Genomic DNA, 17,245 nt, shown 5'->3' with positions numbered 1-17,245 from the left:
AGATTTGAAAAGGGACACAAAAACAATCCATTCTTGTGCTCCAATAGTGGCATTCACCCCTGTGTAAAGGTCTGGCACACCACTTAAGCCCTATTTTAAGGGCGTAAGTGGGACTTAAATGATTCATAGGATATGTCCTGTCCCTCTGCAAAGGGGTGAATTACAGCCCAAATGATTAATGTCATTTGTGTTAGTAGCAGTTAGAGACTCCAAAGCCCTTGTCTGACACTACTGATGCCACTGGGAGTTTTGCCACATCCAGCAGTGCAAGTAGGGTGGTACAGTACGGTCCGCTGTACCACCAAGATATTTATAGCTGATACTGTGTACCAGAAAGAGGAGGAGCAGAACGTCCTCTGGCGCAGCTGTACCGCCCCAGCTGTTCCATGCAGGGTCTCCTCCATCTGTACAGCAGCCCTGCCGGAGCACAGGACTGGGGGCTGTACAGCCGCACCGGAGGAGCTGTGGGCATGGGGCTGCCTGGTGGCCCCATGTTCTGCTCCTTTCCCTGCTGCGGTTCCTGGGAGAGAGCTGTGGTTCAGAGCTCGCCCAGGAACCACAGTGGGGAAAGGAGCAAAATCCCCAGCCCTGCCTCCTGCCCTTCCACAGAGCTGTGTCTCCTCTGGCTCCATCTGTACAGCGGCAGCCCCACCAGAGGACAGGGCTAGGTGGGGTGGGGCTGGTGGCAATACAGCCGCCGGAGGCACTGCCGGCTTTCTGCTCCTTTCCCTGCTGCGGTTCCTGGGAGAGCCCTGAACCACAGGGCTCTTCTGGGAACCGCAGCAGGGAAAGGAGCAGAACATGCCCTATGCCAGCAGCTCCTCTGGTGGGCTGCTGTACAGACCCTGCATGGAAGGGCTGGGGGTGGTACAGCTGCACCAGAGGTGCTGCGGGCAATGGGCCGCCCAGCAGCCCCATGTTCTGCTCCTCTTGCTGCTGCGGTTCCGAAGTCTCCAGCGCAGTGGGAGGAGGACAGAGCCCCCCCTCCCCCAGGTAAGGGAGGTGGATCATGCGGAGGGGATGGGGAGAGTGTGGAGGCCTGGGCTGGGGGCAGGGCGGGGAGGAGATACGTAGAGGGCCTGACTCATGATTTTTGAACGTTTGGGTGGGCAATTCTGAAATAGTCAAAAGTAATGAAGAACTGAGTGTAGAGTCATAATTAGCTAGACAAGTGCTTTTATGGAAAATTATCTGACTAAGAACATTTAGGATAATATTTTCCTTAAAAGCTCACCATTGGTATAAATCTGATTCTGTTGAAGTCAATAGTAAAACTTCCATGGGAGCAGTTAAACCAACACTGAACGCTTTTCGAAAGCCCATTCTAAACGTTACATATAAATAGGAAGAACTGCTCAGTGCCCGTTGATTTGTACTTCAACAAATGAAGAAACTGAAATCCTGCCAAGACAGTGGTATTTTCCCACCCAGCTCATGACATTAAGCAGGGTTTCATGTTTATTGTTTCAGAGTTAGCGGTATCATATGTTAAATCCTTTTTTTAAAGTATGCTGTAGTTTTCTTTTATAAATTAAATTGTTTACTCAAGACACACAAGAATGAAAAACCAAAGGTAACTTATTGACATACCATTTAAAAATAATTTATCCCAAGTTTAGTTCCTGAAATCATAGTTACATAAATATGGTAGGTCCTATGTAAATTTGAAAATAGATTTATGTATCATATACATGCTAATTAACAAGTTGTCTGAAAGAGTACCTTGCAGCTGAACTGTCTATTACCCACAGCAAAAATAAAACTGAATAATCAGCCAGCAGAGCCTATGACACAACAGTGATTGAAAGGTCTGTTTGTTGTTTTTTCCCCCTATTTCTATAATTCTTTCAAGCTTAGATTTCTTCAGCAAAATAATAATTTCTGCCTCCATCCTTCTTTCACCCTAGAATATTCCCATAGACACTGTCCAATCTAATTTCCATACAGGCTGCACAGACACTTTTAGATTTTAATTTGCATTCAACTGGCAGATGCAGTCTGCACAGAGGCGTTTTGCATTTTTTTTACAACTTCATGGTAGCCTGCTTTCTTATTCTGTGTTTATCTTTGGGAACAAAAATTGACAAGGTTCCTTTTTAAAACTGACATTTTGTTTTCATTGGAATGAAAAAAGTAAACTTACCGTCAATGGAAAATGCTTATCGTCCCCCTAGAAACCTCTTTCCTCCTATTCCTTTCTATCTTTTCTGCTGTAAAATCTTTATTTTATGACTAAACAACAACAAAAACAACTTACCACTCATGCCTGCAACCTTTTGTTGCTAGAAACACTGACAGTGAAAAATAATTTCCCCCAAAATGTACTTAATTCTCCTCTGCAGTCTACTTCACAAAAATCCATTCTAGGATGTGATAATGCAGGTATTTTTGTTTTCTAGGAAAACATCATTCTAAGGAGTATTTTATTTCTTGTTCAATTATTATCAGGCTGCGATAATGATTTTTCCCTTCTGTCATTCTATAGCATCTTAACAAATTCTAAAATGGAATTTCCAGAATTCAAATAACCAGAAGGCATAATGTTAATTTCAGGATCACTCTATGAAAAGCACCTGGTTCATTTTCCTGTCTCTTTTCTGCAAAAATTATCCAAGTATCCCACCTACTGCATAGCATTATAGTCATAGTTGGTTTGCTTTATGCAGTTCAACAAATTATTTTGCTTATTGCTGCCAGGAGGGATAACAGCACTGGTTAACATGATGGTATAGATTAAGCTGACAATAATTCAACTGGGTTGCACAAACTGACTGAACTCTGCTGTCTAGGTTAAATAAAATATTGAAGAACTGCAAAGTGTATCACATTGTCAATAGTCTGCGTTTGTGTCTGGTGTGTTGGTATTTACAGTGATGAAGCTCCAGGCAGCCAGCTGGTTACAGATAAGTTTCACGTTGACTGGGATTCGGTGCTTGTCAACTCTGATAATGTCATCGTAGCTCGATTTGATGGCAGAGGGAGTGGATTTCAAGGCCTTAAAATTCTACAGGAAGTCCATCGTTGCTTAGGTTCAGTGGAAGTGAAGGACCAAATAGCAGCTGTAGAGTACGTATGTGCAAACTTTGCTTCTATTTTAATCCATTTTTACCTTGATGAATAGACACATTTAACTGCAAATTTTCAGCTATTACTGGTCTCCCTTTGCAGAATGAAATATGTTAAATGCTTATCTTTAGTGCAGTAGCACGTTTCGAAACATTAGGCTTTTCATTGCAAAGTGTGATTCAATGAATAAAAAATCAAAGGGAAAAATGTTTTGGATTGATGTTCCTCTTTGATAAAGTTGTCCTTCCGGGCCTAATCTAAATGTGTAATCTAATCTAGTTTACATATTTTTTCTAGCTTCCTTAGAAAAATGACTCACGGCATGATATACAGTGCTTCATTACAAGTGAAATAATGTCTTAGACATATAGGGTCAAATTCTGCTCTCACTTAAATCACTGTAGATCTAGAGGGCCTTCACTAAATCACCAGAATTACAATAATGTAAATGCGAGCAGAATTTGGCCAAAGGGTTATTATCCCACTTGCATCATCAGTTTTAGCATGGGTAACTCCATTGCCTGGAAGAGAGTTACTGCAGATTTATACCAATTTAAGTAAGAAGAGAATCGGGTCCCTACTATATATTTACATGTAAAAATGTGATAACACTTTTTATTAAGGGACCACTCCTAGAAAGGTTAATCTCATTGATTGCATGGTATTTTAAAGATGGATGGATTATTACCTACATTCATGTACTAAGTATTCTCTTGTATTATTTGGACAATTTTAGAATGACATGTTTTACATTTCTGAAAGTCATCTGTAATCCCTGAAGACAATGAAAACATTAACTGACTATGGGTCAAATGGCTACATCCTGAATGTTAGTGGAGTTGCAAAGATGTTGAGGCTGAGTGGAAGGACTCTCTCCTCCATATGCAGACAGAAAGCTTCACAAAGTGCCTCACAGGCTGTTGAAAGGAGCAGCTTGCTTCTTCCCACCTCCCTATCCCCCTTCCCTTGGTGCCTCACAATGGCAGATTTGCAGAGCAGGGGAGGGACCATGGCCACATTCCCAATTGGATGGATGAGGCCTCCTTTGGGACATGGAGCTCTAATAAGCATTCTAATTGGCTCCACATCTTAATTCTAAGAGTTCTTCTACATCAGAGTTGTGTGTTCATGAGCTCAGAGTCATTACTCCGTGTTTTATCTGGTTTTGGTGTGGGTGCACCACTGAGCAGGAGGGTATGCAGGGTGGCCCTGAGAGTTCTTTCTCTCTTGATGCTATTTCTCTCTGTATGCTGTAGAACTTTGCCTGAAATTTGTAGTCTCTCTTCTGTATATTATCCTTCTGGAAGCATAGTTGATGAATTACCTCTGTGGGAGGATTCATAATTTTGATAATTGCCAAAACACAAGGCCTTCATCATGTAGTGTAGGGAATCTGAAAGCAAAACTGCAAGACTTCACTAAAATAACACCTTTTACTGTTCTTATTTGAACCCTTAAAAATCTGTTTCTCGCTTAGTTTATCACAATTCTTTCTTCTACAAATAACCAACTCCACACATTCTGGAGAGTCATATGTAACATTTCCTTTTTTCTTACAGATCATTACTGAAACAACCATTCATAGATCCTAACCGACTGAGCATATTTGGAAAGGTAACTTGCAAAAATAGCAGAAGGACACTGTCAATTTTAAAATCATTTGTTGCAAACAGATTTCTTTACGTATTTTGCAAATAACCATTTTTGTTACTAACAATGAAAATCATATTTACTTGTCATTATTTAATATTGATTCAATTTGTTTCTCATATTGAACAATTAGCAGCTAAGGAGTCAGTTTCACTTTTGTTTATAGTCACTCTCACTTTCAGTTCTTATTGTTGCAAAATTTGCCTCTCAGATACTGCAGGGGAAAATGTTGATTATTGAGGGGGGGAAACTGTTTTTCAATTGGAAGTTTTTTAAAAGAAATTTGTGGAAACATTTCTTTTGGTCTTAGTTTCTGTAAAAGCTCATTTCTTGCACAATTTAAATTCTAGTCCATATTTAAGTTGTCAGTGTCCCTTTAATTCACAATTTATATGCAGACATTTTTAGCTTTTTGAGTTATTTGAGATACGATCCTAGAGTGTTGAGTAGCACCCTTTTTTGTGCCATCTCATAGAAGTCTCCCCTTTGCTGTTTTGTCAGCTGTTTAGCTTTGTTATATGCTGTTGCCTCTGGCATCGTACAGACCCAGGCAAAGGTTTAACCTTTAGCAAAAAGTTAAAGAGAATCTTAATTATCTCGCTTGAAACGAGCTTCTAGTGTTTAACAAGCGACGAGTTGTATCTTTGGAAACTGACATTTGTTCCTTTGTGATATTTAGTTTTAAAATGTTACCTTGAAAATGTCAATATTTTGTGTCTTTAGTACTTTAAAATCTCACAGTGAAAACAAACAAACAAACAAACAAACAAACCATGGCTGCTCACATATACAGGCACCATGGTCATCATTTATTGAAGCAGTATGCATTCACTATGAAACCCCTAAATTCTAATCCCCACTCTGTTACTGTCTTGCTGTGTGGCCATAGTCAAGCCATTTAACTTCTGTGTCTGACTTTGGCTGTCTGTCAGATGGGGATGATAATACTTACTTTCTCAGAGCTAGCATTGTGGGAATTAGTTAATGGTTGTGCAGCCTAGTGAAAATAAAGTGCTGACTATTATTAGTGTTCCACATGCAACAAGACCTTCCTCTCCAAACACATGACCTCCTACTGTACTACTTGAGCTAAAGAAAAAAAATATTGCTGTCAAAATTCGTTAGCATCTGAGTTTATACTGTTTGTAGGCCAGTCACAAAAAAAGAAAACATTTTCAACTAGAGCTGGTTGGGGGTTTCCCAACAAGATGTTTAGTAAGAAAATGCAGATTCATCAAATTGAAATGTTTCACAGCACATTTTGCAGGCGGGGCCAGCCTTATGATTCTGTGAGAGCCAGGGCAGTCAGCTGCTCCATTTGGTTTCAGGAAAAACATGAATTGAAATGGTTCAATTTTTTTTCCTAAATGTTTTATTTTGTATTTCCTTTCAGAGGAAATTTTCTAGTTTTTGTTCTGGAAACAAAAACAAAAAAAAGTTGACATTTTGCAATTTCCAACAGAATGGACATTCTGAGTGTTGACCAGTTCTATTTCCAGTTAATGAAATGTAAGCATGACCGATTCCATCCACTAGGGGTGCACATCTCTCTTAGCCATTTTTAATGTGCACACAGGCATATAACACCATGTCAGGGGTCGGCAACCTTTCAGAAGTGGTGTGCCGAGTCTTCATTTATTCACTCTAATTTAAGGTTTCGCGTGCCAGTATTTTTAGAAGGTCTCTTTCTATAAGTCTATAATATATAACTAAACTATTGTTGTATGTAAAGTAAATAAGGTTTTTAAAATGTTTAAGAAGCTTCATTTAAAATTAAATTAAAATGCAGAGTCCCCCGGACCTATGGCTAGGACCCAGGCAATGTGAGTGCCACTGAAAATCAGCTTGCGTGCCGCCTTTGGCACGCCTGCCATAGGTTGCCTACTCCTGCACTATGTCTTTCATACACACACACACACACACACACACACACACACACACACACACACCTCGCTCCAAGTGGGCCAGAGTCTGTCTTCTAGCATGACAAGGTGGTCACACAAACACCATGCATAGTAGTCAGCTAATGCAGTTGCTTCTGATTTAAGTAATAGATTTCATTTATATTCCTTAAGTCTTTATTTGTTATTGCTCAAAAACTCCCCACGGGCCTTTACTACTTCATTAAGAAGAACAGTAGAAAACATAAGTATCATCTTTTCAAACCAGCAATGAGATGATGAGAACTACAAAATAGCATAGATCTGAGCAGGCTTTTACATGTCCACATAGGGCCATGAACACTGTTGGTGCTGTGTAAGTGTTTCTATCCACTGGAGAACTGTGATGTCCTTTCAAAAAACATTGTTGCCAGATGAGTTTATGCATATGTTGGCTGAAAGAACAGGTGGTGCAAAGTGAAGATTTTGAAGGTGGAACAGTAAAGAGGAAATATTAGCAAATTAGATAAACTTCAAAGCAGTTTTGAATTTGGAGGTGTTTACCCTCACTCAGTTTAACTTACAAACTTCAAAGTTTTTGAGGTTTATCCATCACTAATAAAAATATTAAAAATCCCCAAATAGCCATTTAGAAATAGAAAAATTGCTAAATATTACTAATCATATTTGACTCCACTATATTTCTTTTAGAGCCAATTGAACGTCTTTTTATAGGCTCATTTTGCCTTCAACCATATGAAACATTGTTGGCAAAGAACCTCTTTTTTTCCTTTATATGCACTACATTTTTGATGATCTGACTAAGAAAGTGAATAGAAGATGCCCTTTGCTGGAAGAGGAAGAGGACTGTGTGGATTACCTATGCTGATCTCAACCTAGCTGGGCACACACATATGTCCTGGAACTCTCCAGCATCCTTGAGTGTTATAACATGCTTTTGAGCTACTCAGAACAAAGTCATGATAAATTCCGCAATATAAACTACTAGCAGTAATAACAAAAACAATTGGAATGTCAAGAGGGCAAAGTGTAAAAAACACACAACTCTGTCTATCAGACAGCCCACCAAAACTATCTTGCTCACTTGCAGAAAAGTTACAAACCCTACCAATGAAGTACATCAAAAGAGTCTCTTTTAATTGTTACATATCAAACTGTGATGATATATAGTTTACAACTTTCCATCATGGAAATTGAAAATGAGCTTGAAAGTATGACTGTGTAGCTAACCAACTTGTGGAAAATTTGGTAGTAGAGGTGAAGCCACAGAAATGTAACCTAAGAACAGGAAGTCCAGATTCTTAAATCATAAAAAACCAACTAAATATTGTATAACCATTGAGGGAAACTATACATGTTATATGTATGTCAGGGGAATCATGGCTGGAAGCAAAGGCACAACCCCAAAGACAAAATATTCCCAACAGAACTAAACTTGGTTCTTAATGAAGACATGATATAAATTGTGAATAAGTTGGCAATACCTATCTAGCATTAAAATTGTGCTGTGAAACTACTGCAAAAGGTACAAGCAGAATATTAAACAAACGACCAAGAAAAAGAGAACCCGGAGGCAGAAAAAAGTTACTGTTCCCTTCAGCTCTTTGAATTATACAAGTTACTGGCACCCACATCAACATTCTCTCTTAGCCAAAATCTTTTACAATGTGTGGGCAATTTTGTGTTCTCTTTAGCAATTTAGGCTAGGATTTCTATGAGAATTGGGCACCTAATTCTTTTAGGCTTCTTTGAAAATCCCAGTCTTATTCTATATTTTCTTCTCTGTACCCAGTTCGCATTGACAAAGTTCTGAGCCCAAGAACACACTTTTTGATGTATCTCTTTTTCCTTAACTAAGATTTAACAACATTTTAAAAATGCTCCGAGAATTCAAGAAAGATGAACTTTTTTATTAACCGTTTTAGAACTGAAGAAAAGGATATAGAAAATCATCTCAATAAGACGTAGATGAACCCTGGCCAACTGTCTCCATTACTTTTTGTTCAGTGCCCTTCTGCTGGATTATTTTTTGCAGAGAATTATCATGCAAAAAAACCAAAAACAACAACAAAACATCCAACATCAGAAGGGCAATTTTCCAGCAATAATCAAGAGAGAAAAGATAACAGCCCTTCTAAAAGAAACACAATGAATATTGTGTAAAAGCATTGCACCTGGCCTGCAGGACCTTGAACTCCATCTTTTAAGACTCTGGAGTTAACCTACAAGTATTTCATATAGATTGTCAAATTCATCGGAAACAAAACCCTAGTGGATAGTGTCAAATAAGAGGACTCATGTTCACACTTCTCTTCTGCATACCACCCTATCCCACCAATAGAGGATGTTTTCAGACACTCTGCACAGTACCTTTCAGGGTGGTGAGATGTGAAGAGGTGGCTTAAACCTCATCTTTGCACTCCTCTGATCTTGCTGCTGCTCTGTGCAGGCCGTTCCCCCTGCACTGCAGTGCAGCAGCCTGAGGGCTGCTTGAACACATCTACTGTAGCCACAGAAATAAAGAGCATTGAGCTTACTGGCCACCTTTCTTATAGCCACATATCTTTTTGGCCAGGGCAGCAGAATGCTTATGGCAGGATATATCACCAGAGAGTCTCCCACCCACATGCGTGATCTCTGCTCCATTTAAGGCAGCACTAGGACTAGTTTCTGTAGGGCAAAGTGCACCAGAGAATGTGACTCTCTCTAAGGGGAATGTGACGTTTCAGGCAGAAATACCCATTGAAGGCAATGGGAATCCATCTATAAAGACTGAAGTCTAGAGAGAGGACCAGTGACAGCTCTCCCTTCTTCCATAGCCTCAATCTATAGCCTCGGTGTTTACCCAGAAATAAGCAAAAAACCTTCACAAAATATATTCATGTAAACAAAAATTATCCCATCTAAGCACTGTCTCTGACACCCTTAGCTTCAATTTTTTTATTTGTATCACTCTCCAGTTCTTCTGCAGGCTGAGGGCTAGACGGCACAATGAGACTATGGTATCTTATATACCTCTTCTTAGTCTTATTAATTAAATTATCAATTATAACATATTTTTAAAGCCTCAGGCTTCATAGCAAGACAGAAATATCACACCTTTTTTCACTCTTCATTTGTAGGTTTTTAATTCATGCTAAAGCAATAGTTGCAGGTGTAAATACTGTGGAATGACATGAGAAAAGTAGCATGATACCCTTTAACTTCATCTATATTAAGGAACAATGAACAAGAACAAACAAACAGCAAATCATGTTATCTGGTTTAATAGGGATATGGCGGATACATTGCATCAATGATCCTGAAATCCAATGAAAGACTTTTTAAATGTGGAACCGTTATTGCACCAATCACAGACATGAAGTTGTATGGTGAGTATTTCCCATCTTGCCCTTTTATTAAATGATTTGCTTAAAATATCTATACAGCAGATCTGTAACTCAGGTTAACTAAGGTCAGGTAGTGTAGTGGAACTGTATTAAAGCTAGGCAAATTGGACATATGGTTCCAATTTTAAAATGAGGGTAATTAATGACCAGAGCAATTAAGCATAGGATGTGGTAGATTCTCCATCACTTAGAGGTCTTTAAGATTTTTCAAAAGAAACTAAATCAGTGGAAGTTGGGTACCTAAATCCTTTAGGCCCCTTTAAAAATCCCAACCTAAATGAATATTGGATGTCTTTCTAACAGATATGAGGTGAAATCCTGGCCCCATTTAAGTCAGTGGCACTAATTGACTTCAATAGGGCCAGGCTTTCACCATACTTTAGTTCAATCACAAGATATTAGACTCAGTGCAGGAACTGTTGGGTAAAGTTCTGTGGCCTGCATTATGCAGTGGTCAGACTAGATGATTATAATGCTCCCTCTTGGCCTTAAAGTTTATTAATCTCTTTTCAAGATAAAGATACTTACCATCTTTATGGCTTAACAAGCTTCTCCTGGCTTTCAACCAGAAATAAAGATTTTTAAAAATGGAATTTATCTTGATTAACTGAATTTCCTGTTTTCCTCTGTAGCTTCGGCTTTTTCAGAAAGATACCTTGGCATTCCATCTAAAGAGGAAAATACGTATCAGGTAAGTTAGTTTAACAAGTAACTAAAAGTAATGGTTTGGCTTTTAAAATATACTGCAATTATGTTGTGTGTGTTCAATTTTTATAGGCATCCAGTGTACTGCACAATATTCATGGTTTAAAAGAAGAGAATTTGCTAATAGTTCATGGGACAGCTGATAGTAAGTATTTATAAATGCAATTAAATTTGCAGTTACAGCTTGTAATACACAGATGCTCAAAGAAAGATTATGCACGTAGCAAGCATACACATTTTTATACTGTTCATCTTTGTCTCCCGTCTAGTAGAATTGTCCATCCAAAGAGACCTGATGTCAATTTCAGTTGCCAATTGTAAATCTGAATGGATGACATTTTCCTTTGCTACATATTTGTAACTCTTAGCTGCTGTAGGTTCTAATTTGTTTAAATCTGGTGAAGCAGGATGTTGCTAGTGAAAGGCACTGTATCAATTATTAATAAGATGACATACATTTTTAATGGTCTTTTAAATTAATCCTGATTTTGCGATTGAAAGCATACCGAATGTCAGCGTAATCAGTGATAAACAATATCTTTCGGTAAATTAACCCTTTGGTTAATTAATGAAAATGTAACAATGGGGAATCCTTAAACTATTTAGAGCTAGATTGTAATTTGCTCTTGAGCATAGTCAATGGAGTTAACACCAGTATAACGTGTGTATAAGTGAAACCAGAACCAGGCGCAGCACCTGCAATGGAAATCCATGGGTGCCAGGCAGCAAAGAATTTGACCTGTGCCAGTTGACAAGCAATTTTCTTTGAGTATATTTTGCTGTTCATGGTAAAGGGATAAATAGTGACTTGGATTCCAAGATGATCTAGGGTACTAAAATGGATTTTATGCCTTGCACAGCCTGCCTAGATCACATACATGTTTGTTCTGCTCCTCTCAGAACAGGTGGGTGGGGAGGAATGGAAATGGACAGAGACAATGTGCTTGTCGACCCAGCAGAACTGTAATGGGAGACTTGGAATTTGCTGCTGGTATAGGCCAGCAGCAAAGTACTACCCCTCCGTCCCCCAGACCCAGGGGGAATTAGGGAGGGAATTATGTCTATACGAGGTGTCTGAGCAGCACAGTGCCTAGTAATACAGTCTTGCCCATCCGTATTTACTGAATCCCAGTATGAATGAGTGTGAATGAAGCAAACACAAGCATAGTCACAGAGCTGCATGTTTGTACCACATGAAGTTTAGATTATTGAAATAACATTACAAAAGGCTCATTTCCTAAATGAACACAATCTCTTACAATCCTGTGCAAACAATAGAAAATCTGACATGCTTTCATTTAATACACTGACAGATTAATTGCATTTGAACACACCCATGCTACTCGCTTTCAAACTATTTTAGTCCTTGCTAAACAATGGATGAAAAACAAGAATTCCTACTTAGTGCCCAGAAAGTATTACAGTGCTGTCCATCACTGCAGCACTATTGTTATTTGCTACGGTATGTATCTCAGGTGCAGTCAGAAAGGGTATGTCTACATTGCAATCATTGGTGTGACTGTAGCATGTATAGTTTTGATCCAACTAGCTCAAATAACAATAGCAGTGAATCCACGACAATACAGGTAATAATATGGGCTGTACAGGTCTACCCAGGACAGGACCCTGAGCGTGTACTCAATCAGCCAGCCCATGCTGGGTAGATCAAATCTATCTGGGGAGTGTCTAAATGTGCTGCAGTCACGCTTCTGATTGCAGTGTAGATAGACCTTAATCAATTGCAAATCTGGTAGCAGTTTGCCACATAAAGAAACTTTTTGGTTGAAGTTACCTAAAGGAAAATAAATAAATACAATTAATAAATAAGTACTATAATAATGTTGTTCACTAATATGTAGATGTTATTGTCTTGTAGCTAAAGTCCATTTCCAACACTCAGCAGAACTAATTAAACATCTAATAAAAGCTGGAGTTAATTACACTATGCAGGTATGTAATGCTCAGGTGTCTCACAGGTGCATTGTTCAGTCTTTAATCTCACCTCTACTTATCTATGTAGGGGCTCATTGGGTAACTTGTGTCCCCACCCAGCATACAGTAGAATCATCAGTGACTGCAGTTAGAATGCTGTCTAACCCCTTGTCCTGATAGTTAGTAAAGAAGTCAAGGAGAGATCCCTGTGACACTTCAAGTCAATACACTGATGATCCATGAGGCACTGGCTGGTCACATAGTACTGATTTTCCTCATTTTCAGCTGCTAAAAATATTGCATTAAAAGCAGCTAAAAATACTGTAACAGGCTTCCTCTCCCGCACTGTGTGGGTTGCAGGTGGGTGTAGTTTAAGAGAGCAGCTTGGGGAATGGAAAGTGGAGCCAAGTGTTATTTTGTGGGGTGGAGCTGCTGGTCACCAGCTCTGTGGCCTGGATTTCCCTCTCAAATCCCGAAGTCCCTTCTCTGTCCTTGCACAGGAAAAGTGCCCATTATTTGGGGGCTGAGGACACGACACTGATTATTTACGTTCACCATGAGGGCAGGTGCTGGGCTTTGGATGAGGTAGAGAAATCGTTAGTAATATAAAAAGGTCTTCCGTTGAATACTTTTCTGAACACAATATCTGAGAATAGGCTTTTACGGCTAAAGATCACGATGCAGTCATTTAGTGCTGGTTTTGAATCCCAATCAAATGAATTTTGCTTTGAAGTTTATTATTTTCATTGATACCATAAAACTATTTAACATAGTCATCCTGTTGTCAACTAAAAAGCTCTAAAAATCAGACTGAAAAAATTAGAGCCCTAAATATCTGAACTGATTTTTAAGACTGTTTACTTTCTCCTTTTCCTCTGCTAGATCTACCCAGATGAAGGTCATAACATTGCATCTGAGAAAAGCAAATATCACCTTTACAGCACAATCCTTGGGTTTTTTAGTGCTTGTTTAAAGGAGGAAGCCCCAATTTTACCACAGGAACCTGAAGAGGATGAATAAGGAAGCCTGTTTGTACAGTACTGAAGGGAGACTTACTTTGAGGCTCAATAAAACCTTAAATAAAAGAGACTGTAAGAGTGCAGATTCGGCAGAAGCTCAAGGGCAGCTAAAGGATATAACAGTGGAACAGCACATTTAGAGACACTGAGCTAATAAACTGGAATTTGAATTCAAAGTCCAAACATATTACTGAGGGACAAAACGTATCCCTTTGTGGAAGGACAACGGTTGGTTACAGTTTCCTGGACAAACTTAGTTTTGCATAAGTGTAGAGTTAGTGCATGTTTATTATGTTAAGCCTCACTGTTTGTTCTGTAAGTAGTTGCTCTGTTTTTAATTTAAATGCACATCTTTATCCATTTTTGCATTATGCTCTACCAATCATAAATATTAAGGCCACTTATATTTTAAAAGGTGAGTTGCAATCTAATACTTTACTGTAACATTACAATAAGTGCAATTCCTTTCCTGTCTATTAAGCATAAGAAAGCATTGAGTTAATAAAGGATGTGATATTTTCTATAGTTTCTGTTTAAAGGGGAAATATTGTCCAGTGGGCTATATAACATAAGTATAAAAACTGATTTTGTTTTATTTATTTATTTTAATTTCAGGCATTTATTATCGTTATTGTACCTATTAGTAACCAGTAAGGGCATTTTTGGGAGTGCACTCTTGGTCTTTATGTATATACACAAGACTTCCTAAGCAGAAAATCTTTGTATGCTTGAATAATTTTTCAAGCCATAATTAACAGCTGTGTTTTAACAATGTCTGCAATTGAAATACTTCCCCAATCCAAAATGTATCATTTCCATAAGAAATGTTTGGGTTGTGTTTTGGTATTGTTTATAGTAGTTAATAGTTTGCTGGTTATACTCTAATTTTAGAATATGCTACTTTGTCAGATGTAAATTAGATACATAAATATTAAATTATAGTTTCAGATAAAGAAATTTTATTAACAAAGTAATGCCATTGAGTAGTATTTTACCCTAACAAAGAAATCTTTGCTCAGATTCCATTCTAATTTCTGTAGAGGTAGCAGGTAACTGGAACAGTCTGTCAGTTTTTATTTGGTATTCCACATCTGCTCATTAAGAAGGATTTACATTCAACAGTGTTACGAAGAAATTAAATAGTTTTCATCCATGGCCAAGGAAGCTCCTGACAAATGAAGTTTTGTTATTTTATTCAGATGGAGATACCAGAATGCATCCATTTATTTGTCAAGGTGAATTACAGCACTAGAAATTGACGCTATGAAATAAACAAACCAGTCAACATAGGTCATCAGAATATTAACATCAACAATTGAAAATCAAACATTATGTTCATCTAATATTAGGTATGTTCCAGAAGGGATCTGAAGGCTCTTGACAAATGCTGTGCAACTCACATAAATACATATGTAATTTTTTCTCTGGATATTATTTATTAATGCTTTTCTACATGGTTAGGATTTCATTTCTTGTGAGATTAAAATTAAAGTAATCAACATAATTTTTGGAAAGTAACTTATACTATTTAAAATGCAAAGTTTTGCATATTTTATGAAGAATTAAAATTGTTTTTAAGGTACATTGAAATTCATCTGAAGCTTTTTAATCAATATTTTCTTCTGGAATATTTTCTTCTTCAACTGCTAGAGTTTTTTATGATGCAAATAATTAAGTTGTCTGAAAGATATGGTTTTATGGAGCACTTAAAAGTATTTGTCTATTAATGTTTAGTATTTACTTTGTTTTACTAGCAATTTTTATCTATTTTCAATTAGTTTAATACACTTTTAATGTGCAATGACATCCTGTCTGGGTCCCAGTGTGACCGCAAAGTCTGAGTATGTCTGCGGTGGAGAATATGGAAACACTCTTATGTACTAGAAAAGATGTCGTGAAAAAATTGAGAAAATCAGTTTCTTCAGTGGCAACAAGCAAGAAATCAAACACAGACCTACCAACTCTGCTTATACTACAGGAGCAGCACTTCAACTTATTAAACAATTGGGATTTGTTCTTGTAAATTTACCCAGATTATGTCCTTCGCCATTTTCCTTTGATATGCTACCATGAACCGAATTTTCCTAATCGAACACAATGGGTAAAATCCTGGCCCCACTGAAGTCAATGGGAATTTTACCATTGATTTCAATGGGGCCAGGCTTCCACATAATAAGTGCACACATAAGGCCTGCATCTGGATGTACAAACAAGTGCGCTCAGTGTATGCACTCGTGACTGGATGCCCCCCTTGCCTTCACATGACATCTGCACATGGTCATGCACTCTGAACATGTGCCTGCTTTTTATCTATGAGACAGCAGGCATGCATTCAAATTTTCATTTTTAATACATTCAATATTTTTCTTATTAAGCCACAAACCCATATATTTCCATTGACTTTTCTTTACAACAGTCTAACACTCAGACATAGGCTGAGCATCAGACCTTGGGAGAAGGTTTTATAAATGAAATTATTATCCACCAGTTCAATTTTGGTAACGCATTAGTGATCACAAATCCAGTCTCCGAATCTACCTAAAATGAAAAAAACAAACGGTTTTTTGTCGGCAGCTATCTTTGATCACGCTAATGGGATTCAGATTTAGTTTTTAATCTTATGAACATCTTCGGAATTATTCTGGGTTGTATAATGTTGGGTTCCTTTCACTTGCTGTATTGGCACAACCGGGTATTGTTATGTAAATAGAAGCCTGTAGGTAACTAATGACTTATTATTAAAAAGAAGAACAGGAGGACTTGTGGCACCTTAGAGACTAACAAATTTATTAGAGCATAAGCTTTCGTGGACTATAGCCCACTTCTTCGGATGCATATAGAATGGAACATATATTGAGGAGATATATATACACACATACAGAGAGCATAAACAGGTGGGAGTTGTCTTACCACCTCTGAGAGGCCAATTAATTAAGAGAAAAAAACTTTTGAAGTGATAATCAAGCTAGCCCAGCACAGACAGACAGTTAGATAACAAGTGTGAGAATACTTACAAGGGGAGATAGATTTCAATGTTTGTAATGGCCCAACCATTCCCAGTCCTTATTCAAACCGGAGTTGATTGTGTCTAGTTTGCATATCAATTCTAGCTCAGCAGTTTCTCGTTGGAGTCTGTTTTTGAAGTTTTTCTGTTGTAATATAGCCACCCGCAGGTCTGTCACTGAATGACCAGACAGGTTAAAGTGTTCTCCCACTGGTTTTTGAGTATTTTGATTCCTGATGTCAGATTTGTGTCCATTAATTCTTTTGCGTAGAGGCTGTCCGGTTTGGCCAATGTACATGGCAGAGGGGCATTGCTGGCACATGATGGCATATATCACATTGGTAGATGTGCAGGTGAACGAGCCCCTGATGGTATGGCTGATGTGATTAGGTCCTATGATGATGTCACTGGAATAGATATGTGGACAGAGTTGACATCGGGGTTTGTTACAAGGATAGGTTCCTGGGTTAGTGGTTTTGTTCAGTGATGTGTGGTTGCTGGTGAGTATTTGCTTTAGGTTGGGGGGTTGTCTGTAAGCGAGGACAGGTCTGTCTCCCAAGATCTGTGAGAGTAAAGGAT

General features: G+C 38.3%; 1 protein-coding gene across 4 annotated transcripts in view; it reads left to right on the top strand.

Moving 5' to 3' along the window:
- DPP10 (dipeptidyl peptidase like 10) overlaps positions 1 to 14,632 on the top strand; it is a 391,015-nt gene extending 376,383 nt beyond the window's left edge. For all 4 annotated transcript variants that reach the window (XM_065561599.1, XM_065561598.1, XM_024099766.3 and 1 more), the window contains 7 exons: positions 2,872 to 3,066; positions 4,626 to 4,680; positions 9,889 to 9,988; positions 10,639 to 10,697; positions 10,784 to 10,856; positions 12,588 to 12,661; positions 13,526 to 14,632. In XM_065561599.1, coding sequence (XP_065417671.1) covers positions 2,872 to 3,066; positions 4,626 to 4,680; positions 9,889 to 9,988; positions 10,639 to 10,697; positions 10,784 to 10,856; positions 12,588 to 12,661; positions 13,526 to 13,663 — 694 coding nt within the window. In that variant the 3' untranslated portion in view covers positions 13,664 to 14,632. The remainder of the gene's footprint in view (positions 1 to 2,871; positions 3,067 to 4,625; positions 4,681 to 9,888; positions 9,989 to 10,638; positions 10,698 to 10,783; positions 10,857 to 12,587; positions 12,662 to 13,525) is intronic.
- Positions 14,633 to 17,245: the final 2,613 nt, after the last annotated feature.

Source organism: Chrysemys picta, chromosome 11, assembly GCF_011386835.1.
Source record: "Chrysemys picta bellii isolate R12L10 chromosome 11, ASM1138683v2, whole genome shotgun sequence".
In the NCBI taxonomy this organism is placed as follows: domain Eukaryota; kingdom Metazoa; phylum Chordata; order Testudines; family Emydidae; genus Chrysemys; species Chrysemys picta.
The sequence above is the reverse complement of the archived record's forward strand: the minus strand, read 5'-3'. Positions and strand labels throughout refer to the sequence as shown.